Source organism: Sorghum bicolor, chromosome 4, assembly GCF_000003195.3.
Source record: "Sorghum bicolor cultivar BTx623 chromosome 4, Sorghum_bicolor_NCBIv3, whole genome shotgun sequence".
NCBI lineage: Eukaryota > Viridiplantae > Streptophyta > Magnoliopsida > Poales > Poaceae > Sorghum > Sorghum bicolor.
Genome location: NC_012873.2, coordinates 7,457,085 through 7,469,498, shown reverse-complemented (window position 1 = coordinate 7,469,498; position 12,414 = coordinate 7,457,085). Strand labels below are relative to the sequence as shown.

The 12,414-nt window shown below is 45.3% G+C and overlaps 2 protein-coding genes across 2 annotated transcripts; one reads left to right on the top strand and one right to left on the bottom strand.

The window, feature by feature from the left end:
- LOC8071669 (F-box/kelch-repeat protein At1g80440) lies at positions 1,489-2,717 on the top strand. Its single transcript, XM_002453478.2, has one exon. The coding sequence runs from the start codon at positions 1,491-1,493 to the stop codon at positions 2,610-2,612; it is 1,122 nt and encodes a 373-aa protein (XP_002453523.1). The 5' UTR covers positions 1,489-1,490; the 3' UTR covers positions 2,613-2,717.
- Positions 5,647-12,012, bottom strand: LOC8082942 (death-inducer obliterator 1). The gene is made up of 5 exons (XM_002451710.2): positions 11,753-12,012; positions 8,679-10,833; positions 7,693-7,813; positions 7,062-7,121; positions 5,647-6,968 (listed from the first exon to the last, which is right to left on the bottom strand). Exons 2-5 carry the CDS (start codon positions 10,760-10,762, stop codon positions 5,970-5,972), a joined length of 3,264 nt encoding a protein of 1,087 aa, XP_002451755.1. The 5' UTR covers positions 10,763-10,833; positions 11,753-12,012; the 3' UTR covers positions 5,647-5,969.

Sequence of the window (12,414 nt, the reverse complement as noted above, 5' to 3'; positions counted from 1 at the left end):
ATCAATATAGCAAGTGGAAAAAAAAGCCATCTCTATGTTTAGCTGGTTTTCAGAACTCAGGGCAGAGACAAAGTCCACAACAGGGAACAAAAAAGAACACGCGTACGTGCAGTGCACGGCTACTGAATCCTGGTTCCTGAGCCAGCGAGCTCCGACTGAGCTCTCGGTTTATTTCAACGGGTTTCTCAAGACCGACTGAGCCGTCGGTCTTGCCGGTCTGCATAGGAGTGTAAACGTATTGGAAATGTTATGGCCTCTTGTTTTGAGAATTTTAACGGTTTTGTATTTTTTTTGTTTGATAAAACATAGAATTTATCAACTCACAAATGAATATGGCAAAGCTAAGAAAAAGTCTATCGCCAATCGTTTCTCATAATTTTTTCTAAAATATAGAATATAACACATGAGAGAAGGATACGTGTGCGAGAGAAGTCTCTCCGTTATGCAAAAACACCTATGCCAAACCTCGTAGATTTTTGCATATACACACAGTTTGACCCTCCATTTGTCAAGTTACCAAATTTGTCAAAATCAATTGTCAAACCGTTGGAAAATAACTTGAGCTTTTTTCCAAAAAAAAACAGAATGTCTAACTCAATTGCAAAATCTTTGGAGTTGCTCTTAGTTCAAGAAAAAAACTTTTTAGATGTTATATCAAATGCGTTAGAAGAATATCGAGATAAGTTTTGAGATACTAATAAAAACAAATTACATCGTAGACAATTAACTAGTAGGAATATTGTTATGAGCATTTCAGTTGGACACGTCGGTCTTCTTGCAGTGGACAGGAACAACGACGTAAGAGCAACTCCAACCCAAGTTTCTAAATTAAGCCCTTAAATTTTTATTTACATGCTATGATAAAAAAAGTAGGAGCTCAAATTAAGACCCAACTCCAACCCACCTCAACAAGTAGGATAGGGGTTCTAAATGTGAGGGGTTAAAACTATAATTTAAGAGGGTATGGAAAATGGGAGCCCAAATATAAGATAGGTTGGAGTTGATTTTTTGAATCAAGTCTCCAGATTTAGAATGGGGACGAGGTAGGTTGGAGTTGCTCTAACTGAAGTGAAGTTACTACCGCACCTCAAGCAACATACATATCTGCTTCGAAACCAACGAGGCCACACACGGTTTTATTCACCAAACCGAGGCCCTGACACCGCCGCCCGCCGGGAATCCAATCCGCCGTCGCCGTCGCAGCCCATTCCCGTGGACGACCGCCGCCGTGTCCACGCCCCTCAGTCCGATCCCATCCAACCCAATTAACGCACCCAGTCCAATGATCCAATCCAATCCTCTTCCTCTCCGTCTCCGACGAGGTTAGCCCGGCACCCTCCTATATAAACCCTCCGCCACGCTGTCGCTCACACAGTCACACACCACACTCCACTCCACGCAGCTCACGAGACAAGATGATCACTCCCACTCCCACTCCGGACGACGACACCGATCACAAGCTGCAGCTTCGCAAGCAAGAACCCGCGGCGATGGCCGACCTCATCCCGGGGCTCCCTGAGGACATGGCCAGGGAGTGCCTGCTGCGCGTGGGGTTCCAGCACCTCCCCACGGCGCGCCGCGTCTCGCGCGGCTGGAAGGCGGAGCTCGAGTCGCCGTCCCACCACCGCTCCCGCCGTCGCCACGCGCTCCTCGCGCTCGCGCAGGCGCGGCCGCCGCTCGCCGGCTCCGGCCCGGCTCGCAAGTACGCCGCATCCGGCGCCGGATACTCCTTCCGCCTCGTGCTCCACGACCCGGCCGCCGCCGCCGGCGACGGCGGCTCGTGGGCGCCGCTGCCCGCGCCCGCGCACGCTCCCCTCGCCCGCCTCCCGCTCTTCTGCCAGCTCGCCGCGGTCGGCGAGGGCGGCCCGGCGGCGAAGCTGCTGGTGCTGGGCGGGTGGGACCCCGAGACGTGGGCGCCGACGGCGTCGGTGCACGTGTACGACTTCCTGTCCGGCGCGTGGCGGCGCGGCGCGGACATGCCGCCGCCGCGCCGGTCCTTCTTCGCGTGCGCGGCCGTCGGCGGCAAGGTGTTCGTCGCGGGGGGCCACGACGAGGAGAAGAACGCGCTGCGGTCGGCGGCCGCGTACGACGTCGAGGCCGACGCGTGGACGCCGCTCCCGGACATGGCAAGGGAGCGGGACGAGCCCAGGGGCGTCTGCGTCGGCGGGAGGTTCGTGGTCGTCGGCGGGTACCCGACGGTGGCGCAGGGCCGGTTCGCCGGCTCTGTGGAGGCGTTCGACCCGGCCACGTCGTCGTGGGGCCCCGTGCAGGAACGGGTGATCGAGGATGGCGCGTGCCCGAGGACGTGCTGGGCCGCGCCGGACGCCGCCGCCGCGGGGAGCAGGATGTACATGTACATGCTCCGCGACGGATGCGTCGTGGCGCGGGACGCCGAGGGCGGCGGCAGGTGGCGAACGCTGGCATGCCTGCCGGAGGACGCGCGCGGCGCGACGACGGTCGCAGCCATCGGGGACGGCCGCGTCGTCGTCCTTGGCGCCGAGCAGACGGTGTACGTGTTGAGCCACAACCAGGCGACGCCGTCGTGGACGCGGGTCGCCGCGCCGCTGGAGTTCGCCGGACATGTGCAGGCAGCATGCTGTGTACAGATATAGTGATGTATAGTACTCTGTACCAGTACTCCATTTGGCTACAAAGTTGTCAGTGGATGGATAATCTTCCCTAAAGAGAAAAAGAGCATGGATAATCTCGATACTGCATGAGTTTACATCATGTCATCCGGTTGGAAACCGGCGGCAACCGGCGGAAGCCGATCCTGCAACCAATGGCCAAAAACATGAAAACGTGTCATGACCGACTAGCTAGCCACAACTGCAGTAGACGAACTGATGACTGTCTCCATACAAAATTTCCCCAAATAGACAGTTGCTACTAGAGCTCGTGCTGGGAGCCTTTCTACAAAGATAAGCAAAAAAATACGCCACCTGCAACTAGATTGAAAATGTTTCGCATCTATTCTTTCATTGCACTTTTGCAAAGGCAGTTTGGTTTTCTTCCAAAACCCCCATGCGCACCTCTTTGCTCCCCTTTGAACAGGATGACATACAGGAGATCCTCTCCGGTCTCCCCTGTCATTAGAATGGATACCTCGGATGCAGATTTCCAGAGAATCATGACCACCCTCTCGTATCTCTGGAAAGCAAGAAATGATACTCGCTTTCAAAGAAAGAAATAGTCTAATTTGCAGGTACATCACGCGGTAGAGGCCGACATCAATATCACTACTGTTTGTTTGCAAGTAGACACTTCAGGAAATGATAACGAAAAAAACACAATTTATTCATAACCCTCAGCACTTGCGTGGGGTCAGGTTCTCCTTTGCAGGTTCACAAACAAATGGTGGTGAGCAACAGTTACAAACAAATGGTGATGATCAGCAACGGATTTCATCCTATCCCCGCTCCATGCTTGGACTGTCCAACATTCACAACTTTTGCAGCTCACCTAGCCTGCTTTTGGGGGCTAGATGATACTCTGATGCTTCTATTATTCTTGATAACATCAGCTCCAATGCAAGGAAAGCAGAGCTAGGTATCTTCATCCTAGATCCCACTCACCATATTAAATTCTTCATCAAAGCTCACATCAACCAAGCCACCTCAGTCCTTATGGCCGAAGCTGCTAGTATTGTGCTTGCTGCTTCAGTCACCTCCTTGCTTCATATCAGAAGCATCACATTCCTCACAGGTGTTCTGGTTGACTTCTTCAATGGCAATGAACTATGCTCGCCTCCTTGCTGGGACATCAAACCTTTCACTAAGGTTTCTCAATGCAGCTGCTAGTTCTTACAACAAGGTCCTGAAGATTGATAGAAGTTGCAACACCACTGCTTATCTGTTAGCAGCCCAAGCTTTTAGATATTCTGAACATCAATGTAATTAAGTGAATTTCTCCTGTACTAATGCAAACCATGTAAGCAGTTGCCCACTGTGTTTGGAACTGCTATACCATGGGACCCTTATTCCCTTATTGCAGCGGCCTGCAGCTAATAATAAAAGTGGTTGTTATAAAAAAAAGGCATAGAGAGAGAGAGAGAGGAGAGAGGAGAGGTGACGGCACCGGAACCACGATGCCAACTACCGTACGCGCGTGCATATATACACCTGAGCGATTAAAAATGTCAAGTTGAGAAAAATACCAAGTTAAGATGTCAAATTGTTGGAGGACTATTTTTCTTATTTTATAAAAAAATGTGGATGTCAAGTTAATTTGGTAAACTCTTGGAGATGCTCACATTAACCCACATATGCTAATAATAAATTAAGTAGGCAAATTTGTCTCACAGTTTGCTATGTAATTTTTTATTAGTTTCGAAAACCCCTTCTAACATCTTTCTGATATATCTGATGTGACACTTAAAAATTTTCGCGAACTAAACAACGCCAGGCTTGTGAACGGACTCCTTTTAAACCGTTGTTTTATTTTGCATGATTTGACTCCTTTTAAAACATTATTCCAAGTGCCAGTATCGAAATGAGTTCCATTTTTAGATAAAAGAAAACGAATGAGTCCATAATAAGGTTAAAAAGGCTAGAATCGAAGCATTATCTATCACATGAGTTTTCTTGTACAAAATACTCCCTCCGTTTTCAAATGACCGTCGTTATTACATTCATGTCGGTCAAAGTTTTTTACTAGATTTATATAAAATATTAATAATATTTTTATCTCTAAAAATAAGTTTATAATAAAAATAGATTGAACAATTTTTGTATTATAAATATTAATATTTTTTATATATTTGGTCAAAATTGAAAGAGTCTCATCGAAAAGTGAAAACAACACTTATTTAGGCTAAAGGGAGTAAGGTAAGAAGGCTTGTGCTTGCTCGTACAAGATATGAAGGTTTTTTTGATGGTTTTTTTTTGGCTGATACTCCCTCCATCCCAAATTGTAAGTCATTCCAAGAATCTTGGAGAGTCAAACTTTTCTAAATTTGATCAAATTTATATTATAAATTAATAATTATTATGGTACTAACTAAGTATCATTAGATTCTTTCTTAATTATATTTTCATAGTGTACTCACTTTACGTTACAAATCTTAGTATTTTTCTCTATAATTTTGGTCAAACGTGAAAAATGTTTTGACTCTCCAAGATTATTGGAATGACTTACAATTTGGGATGGAGGGAGTACTTCTTCATCGTTCTAATCAAAAGTTCCGCCAAGTACGACAATGCAAAAACGGCTTATGAAGGTAAATCTAAAACAAAAAGAAAGTTGTTTTGGTATAAAAGCCGAAGCCCAAAAAAATATTGTTTTTTTTCATGGTTTTATCATTTGGAGAAGCTAAAAAATCCTGTACTGCAGAACCTCTCTTATATTTGTCTAAAAACAGCAAAAGGCACTGCAGTTTGCCCACACAAAAAGCGACAATACAAACAAGGTCCATATTGGCGAGATATGTGAAACAGAAACTAGTTGAGGCGATTGATTGAAAATGGTAAAAAGTATCTATTTTTCCATGTACAAACGAGTAAATAAACGACGCAAACGAGGGGGACAGTAGTTGGAACCACGACCACCGCTGGCATCAAAAGCTGACTTGCACATGTTCCGGCGGCTATGGTTCGATGCCCATACGGCGTATCAGAGCCCACCAAATGTCATTGAAATGTATAAAAATGATTTAGAAACTTTTCGGTACCATTACTATTATTGCTATTCTTGGCAGTGCCTAAGAACACTGGCTGAAAAACGACTGCTGTTCAAGAGTCAAAACGATTGCAAAAAGTCCTAATAACGGATAAACGGGTACAACCAGCAACTATCTAGTCTATCCAGATTACATCCTTTGTACGGGTGTACACCACTTATACTTACATGAACATCCAACCAAACAAAAAAAAAAAAAGGAATGGAAAAAAGAAAAACACCCTACAACGGACGCTCGTCAAGGTTGACCACAACTACAGAAGAAAACCAGCTGAATTTTACAATGTCCTATCCTATCTCGGCCTCCATGCCACACCACTCGCGCTGCTAGAGTCGTAGCCCTGGACGCCACTACTGCCAGGCACTACACCATACTGGGGTTGCTGTACAATGTTAGTCACCTGTGCGGCAGCGGCAGCAACGCCCTGCGCTGGCCACCAAGCATGACTGGGCTGCTGCTGCTGCCATGCCTGGGCAGGCTGCTGGGTCCGGAGGTAAGCATGGGGCAGCGAAGTGAGGGGAACCTGAGGCTGCACTGCACTTGGGATGTGGTACTGCTGCTGCTGGTAGGCGTTCATCTGCTGGACGGGAGGTGGAGGCAACGGCAGTTGCTGTGGGGCGTGAGGCAGTGGCGGTGGTGGCTGATTAATCGTCTGGCTGGGGTTCCACTCAGGTATGTCATCGTCATCGTCATCCCAGGAACGGGGGGCTTGAACAGATGATCTTTTACCATACTTCTGAACCAGTTCCCTCATTTGCTCTGCTGGGCGAGCAGAGGGTGGTGCTACATGTGGCCGGCCCTTGTAGGCATGCGCAGTTACATTGGCAGCATGGTGTGACGAATTAACAAAATTAAATTCAGGAAGATCATCCTCATCCCTAGCAACACCGGGTCCAAAGCCCGGAGGGACATCATCAGTTACATCTTCCTCTGCGCGGCGGCGCTGGTTGGGAAACCCTGGTGGTGCACCATATGAGTTGAGAGGTAGGGAGGGCCTTGCGGCCGGATTCATAACCTGTGGTTTCCCTAGGATCGACTGCTGCCTCTTGGAACCATCATGTCTGTGGTGGGAGCCGTGGGAGGTGGGTACCCTAGGGATGTTGGGCCTCCGCCATACCACGACTCCAATGAAGGATGATTCCGCGACAGCAAGGCTCTCCTGGTGCTCCTTTGGCAAGTACCGTGACAGGATTTCCACGGTTTTCCCATGAGAAGGGCACAGGTACAGCTCTATTCCTTCTGCAGGCTCAGCTAATCCTACTCTCTCATCTGAAATATATGCATCGATAGTCTGCACAACAAGAAGCAAATTTAGTATATCCAATCCTCTATATTCTAATAAAATTGCTCCAACAGCGGTGAGTGGCAAAAGGTAGAATGTAACCTGCAAGATATGTTGGCGGCCACTCTCCGATGAACCCTCCTTCCAACACAGCTCAGTTATCTATCAAAATAGTTACCAGGTAGTTAAATTGATGAAATAGATGCCAACAGCTAACCTAAGGCAGAGTTCCCAGACATATTGTAAAACACAACACTTAAACTGACTCCAGGATGAACGATAATCTGAAATAACTATTCACATCTTCTAGAACTCCATGAATATTCTGGCTAACAAAGCCAAATGACATTACATAACATGATGTAGGGCCCACGTATTAAGGTCCTGGCAATCGCTTACAATTCCTACAGGATTCGAAAGTTCAAACAGGGTACACATTGTGCGACTTGCATATAGGTGCTAACACAAACCTGACATGCAATGATGTGGTTTTGTTTTTAGCACATGATTATCCCACTTAGCTAAGTTCAACCATTGTGCAATCTCAAATATCAAATAAGCGCTTGCGGCTCCAAATCAGAATATATAAAATTGTATATACTACTTCGCAGCATGGCAACAATATCCACGAGGTAATTAGACACAAAGATAAGATATTTTCACCAGACTCAGCATATTAAACCTGTCACAAAGGGAATACATAAACAGACTACAGTAAGGAAAAAAGAATTACCATTATAGCACGGCTTCTAGATTTGGGAAGCTGCTCGACAAAATCTTGAAAAGCACTAAGTTTAACTCTTCCCTTAATCTCAACAAAACGACGCCAATCTTTTAATGATGGCTTTTCACCACTGAAAAGTTCAAATTTTAAGACATGTTAGCCGCTGTCCAAATAGAACAAATACATTCAGCCATTTATACATGCACTCAATAGTTTGCAGGCAATTAATATTCACACTGATAGTACAAAAACCATATACAAAGTAACAAATATTTAGCACAACAAAACAACACAACCTGCATTGATCTTTAACTTAAAACCAGTTTACATATCCATTGCATATAAAACTACTACTAGGGTGAGCACAATGATAATAATTTATTAAATTAAAATATTTGCGCACTTACTTTTCTTCAAAAGAGTTAGTATACCAATATTGGGTGTATCAATTGGTTGGGAGAATGTGGAAACAGTATAACCCTCTACTAGAATTAGCACAGACCGGCATATATAACAAGTTCACGCAAGCCTATGTAGAAAAATAGCCCAAAGTAGAATGTCTAGGGGCACATAAACAAAAGAATGCAGCAAGTCAAAGCAAATAACATGTTAAAGAGTTATTGACATTATGAGTGACCCTTAGCTGCTGAAATGTAAAACTCCATTTCGGTTGGTTGCACTACAAAAATGTAGCTTAACTTCCATTTATAAAGTGGTGCATTTGCATAACTTTAAACAGAAGGACCATGACATGAGCATTTGTGTACAAGTTCTTTTTTCCTAAATACGAGATGTTACTCATAAGATCTATTCTAAACTTAATAATGACCTAATAATGGCCTTAATATGGCCACAGGAATGTCAAGACGAATAGCAGAACATCAATTTGATTTGAAAGTGCAGAAAATATGAAATGCAAAGGAGAATGGGTTAGATCAACATTACGTACAAATAACAATAGTCATAAAAAATAAAACGCTAAGATGGACACATACCTTTTGAAAATAGCAACAACATTAGAGAGTGAAGACACTGTTAGTTGAATTGCACCTTCCCATATGCTCTCACGTATCATAGGGAGTATGGCAGCCTGACTGTGAACAGAATCAGGATTAGAGACATTATCAGTAGTTGTTTGCTTGGCTTCACCTTTGCCAGGGGAGGGGGAGGATTTGTTCAGCTCTCCATCACGTGGTTCAGTAAGATCCGAATTTGGAACTGCTGTATGTACTGGTGACTCTAACTTGGGCTCACTGTTAACCTGTGCAGATGACTTATCAGATTCAGATTCAGTTTTCTCTGGTGCAGATGCATTATCTTCTGTCTCTGGAAGATCCTCAGGCTCCATGGTGGTGTCAGGTTCCTCAGAGTCATTGACATCTTCTTGAGGAGTCTCAACTGAGAGATCAACAAAAGGTGGCTCAGAATCTAGGCCCTGCATGAATTCATCTAACGAAGGAATAGGTGGGAGATTTACGGTGTCCTTCATGTCATCCAAAATAAGTTCCTGCATGAGATCAGCTTTCTCATTATCAATATATTCTACATCACCTGGCATATCATTGTTGCATGTTCTGCCATCCTCATCTTGTGAAGTGCTATCAGATGCTTTGTCTTTTTCTTGAACATCTTCTTTACGATCTGTTCCATTAGACTTGGTCTGATCTTCAACAGCTTTTGAAGGAATATTAGTAAGATTACTCCCAAGTTCAACCTCCACTGAGAAACCATCTGGTTCTTCGAATTCAACTTGGAACTCTCCTTTGTGAGTTTTTCTAACCAAGCGCCTAGGATCAACCTCCTTACTCGGAAGGACAACCATCTGTGCGAACTCCTCAGCTTTAGCCAGCCGCCACTCTGAGAGTTCTTTGGAGGCAAGTTCTTCTGCAGTCATTGAACAAAGGCGTTCAGGCGCAATATCTCCAGACAAGACCCTCTCTCTTAGCTCAGGGTTGCTTTTGTCTTTCAAATTAAACAAAAGAGATCTGCCCTTTTCCTTGTACTTCTTATTTACTCCACCAAACAATTTGAACAGCTCCTCTTCAATTCTAAACGCCAAACTTTCAGCCCTTTGATTAAATTTCTCCGTATCCATTGCTAACTCATTGGCAGACTTTATTCTTTTTGACTCAGACTCCACATCAGAAGTTCGCGGCCTTTTTAAATCATTAGGTTCTGCGTTAGGTTCAGAGATCCCAACATCAAGATCAGAAACCCAACTAAGCCCATGACCTTGCAAAAGTTCATCTGCAACCATACACTGACCCAATAAGTCATCTTCTGAAGAAACCTGATTTGACTGTTGCTGCATGTCATCATTTATGCTCGTGATCATCTCTGGAGCTAAATCACTGCTTAACTTCTCACTTTCCTCGCATTTACTGGGAGCTACAGTTGTGGCTATACCTGAATTGGCTACATCTTTTGATGTGGTTGCCACTAAATCCTGTACCACATCTCCTGCTGCTGGTTTGAAATTATCTGTAGATTCATCAGAATGCACATTATTAGGAGACTGACTCTTATTCTGCTGATCTGAATCCAAACTCAGCGCAGCAACAAGTGACTCCCTGAACTTGGACCTCACAGATTCAAATTGTTGAACCTTTGACGGTGGCTCCTTCTGTGCAGACCGCTTATTAGATGACTGGAACGATGGAGATTTCAGCATTTGAACCTTTGGAGAAGCAATTGTCTGTTGTGATTTCCTGCCTGCCATAGATGGTGAGGGTTGTGTTCCAGCCATTGCTGGCAAAGATGTTTGAATACTCAGCACCTGCTGGGGTGGCCTCAATGATACCCTACTTAGCAAAGGTTGTGCCCCCAAAGGACGTGAAACCTCTGGCCTGGAAGCACCTAGTTGGACTGATTGCTGACTCATGGGGACAATATAATATGAGCTAACTGGTACTGACGTTCCCATAGAGAACATCTGCTGTGAACTCCAGTCACCAGGCAATGATGATGGAAAAAACAAAGATGGATGCTCTGTTTGATTAGATTGGACATTTGAAGAGGGTAACGGTTGTGACCCAATGTTGTTTGGCACGGGTGCCTGCCCTTGCTTTGAAAACTCCATTATGCCAGTAACTTCCCAAAATTCTTGTCACAAATAGCAGTGTTATTTACCTCAACTTCAAATGCAGATATCTGAAAATGAGTCAAATAAGTGGAAGCATATTAGATTCATGAAACGAGAGAGAGAGAGAGTAAACACCGAGTATTTGCATCACAACTGTCTGAAGTGCATAGGTCAAATTATTTAAGACTTTTAACTAGATCCTTGTCAAAAGGCCCCTAACTAGGAAATCTAAAGCACTCTTCTATGACAAAACATGGCATATAGTGTTAACCACAGAAGGCGATACAGTGAAGCATCGCATACTAAAAGACAAACACAAGCAATGCAGTCTGTTTAATGGTAAAACTATTCCATCACTTAGAGAGCTATTGTGCTAAGATCGCAGCATGTACTGTAAGCATCATGCAGTACTTTCGACCTAAACTGAATAAAGGAAGGATACTGGATGTTCTGAATTTCTGATAGCTAGCGGTAAAGAAATGTGACTATGTTAGTTTCCTCTGGCAACATGGCATAGAAGATAACATGGATCGATCTATCTACAGATTAACACAGTAACAAAATTGCATCTAGAACATCCCCAGCATAGCAAAAACGCTGAATCTAAGCTCCCAGTCCACGAACGACCCAGAATATTTCAGTAAATAGCCGAAAGCATCAACAAAGAGCACCTGCTCAACATCACGAGCTCAAAACCACCGCATAACTTGAGCGCCGCGCGCCAGGTTGCAAAAGGGGTGTCCTCACATCACTCTAGCACGGAACATAGACACGCGCCGAAGACGAATTTTCACGAGACATGGGAACCCAAGGCGAAATCTCCCCCAAAAACTCCCCGAGCCCAATCCCGAACGCTCATCCAACGAAAATTTCCCCCCGCTCTACTCATCCAACCGCGACACAGAGGCATACACGCAACAGAACCTGCGAGCACCGATTGATCGTGCGCAAACCGGAATTGTTTGGTAGGATAGGCTTTCACCGTACCTCGAGGGAAGCCGTGGGGTGGGCCGGTGGCGGCTGCCCGCGGCGAGCCCAGCGCTCGGCGGCACCAGCCGGTAAGCCCCGCGGCGGCGGCGGCGGCGGCGCCGATGGGGATCGGGAGGTGGGCGATTTGGGGGTTTAGGGTTAGCGATGCGAGCAGGTCTCGTTGATTTTATTTTTTGGTTTCCATTTGCTTGTGAGTGGATGAGACGGGCGAGAGCAGGTGCAGGTCTGTCTATCCGGGGCGTCCTGCTGCCTGCTGGGCGCAAAACAGCGGCACGATCTCTGAAGCAGCCAGGCGGTTTATCCTTTTTTGGGGGGCCTTATGATGGGCCTTCACTGTGCGGCCTTTTGGGCTACATGCCTAAGTGGTGATTAAAGACTTCCATGAATTTTCCTAGAAACAAAAGAGGACTTCCATGAATCCATGCTACTCTTCTCCCATTTCTCATGCATCCTTGTTCTTGGGTTGCCTGGCTTTTTCGGTTCAGATAATCGGGTAGTTCGAAATTTAGGTAATAAAAACTACTACTCAACAAAATCCCTGAAAAAACACTACCTACGTAATCCGTGTTCGAGTATCCTATTTTACATAAAACAATAAACTACACACAGAATCAATAGTAGTTTAAACATAATTTTAGCAGCGATTTATATAGAATTTC

Coding starts and splice junctions, on each gene's coding strand:
- LOC8071669 (XM_002453478.2), top strand. CDS start 1,491: ATGGCCGACCTCATCCCGGGGCTCCCTGAGGACATGGCCAGGGAGTGC.
- LOC8082942 (XM_002451710.2), bottom strand. CDS start 10,762: ATGGAGTTTTCAAAGCAAGGGCAGGCACCCGTGCCAAACAACATTGGG. Junction 7,814..8,678: donor GTTGTTGCTATTTTCAAAAG/GTATGTGTCCAT, acceptor TGAACTTTTCAG/TGGTGAAAAGCCATCATTAA. Junction 6,969..7,061: donor GCCGCCAACATATCTTGCAG/GTTACATTCTAC, acceptor CTTGTTGTGCAG/ACTATCGATGCATATATTTC.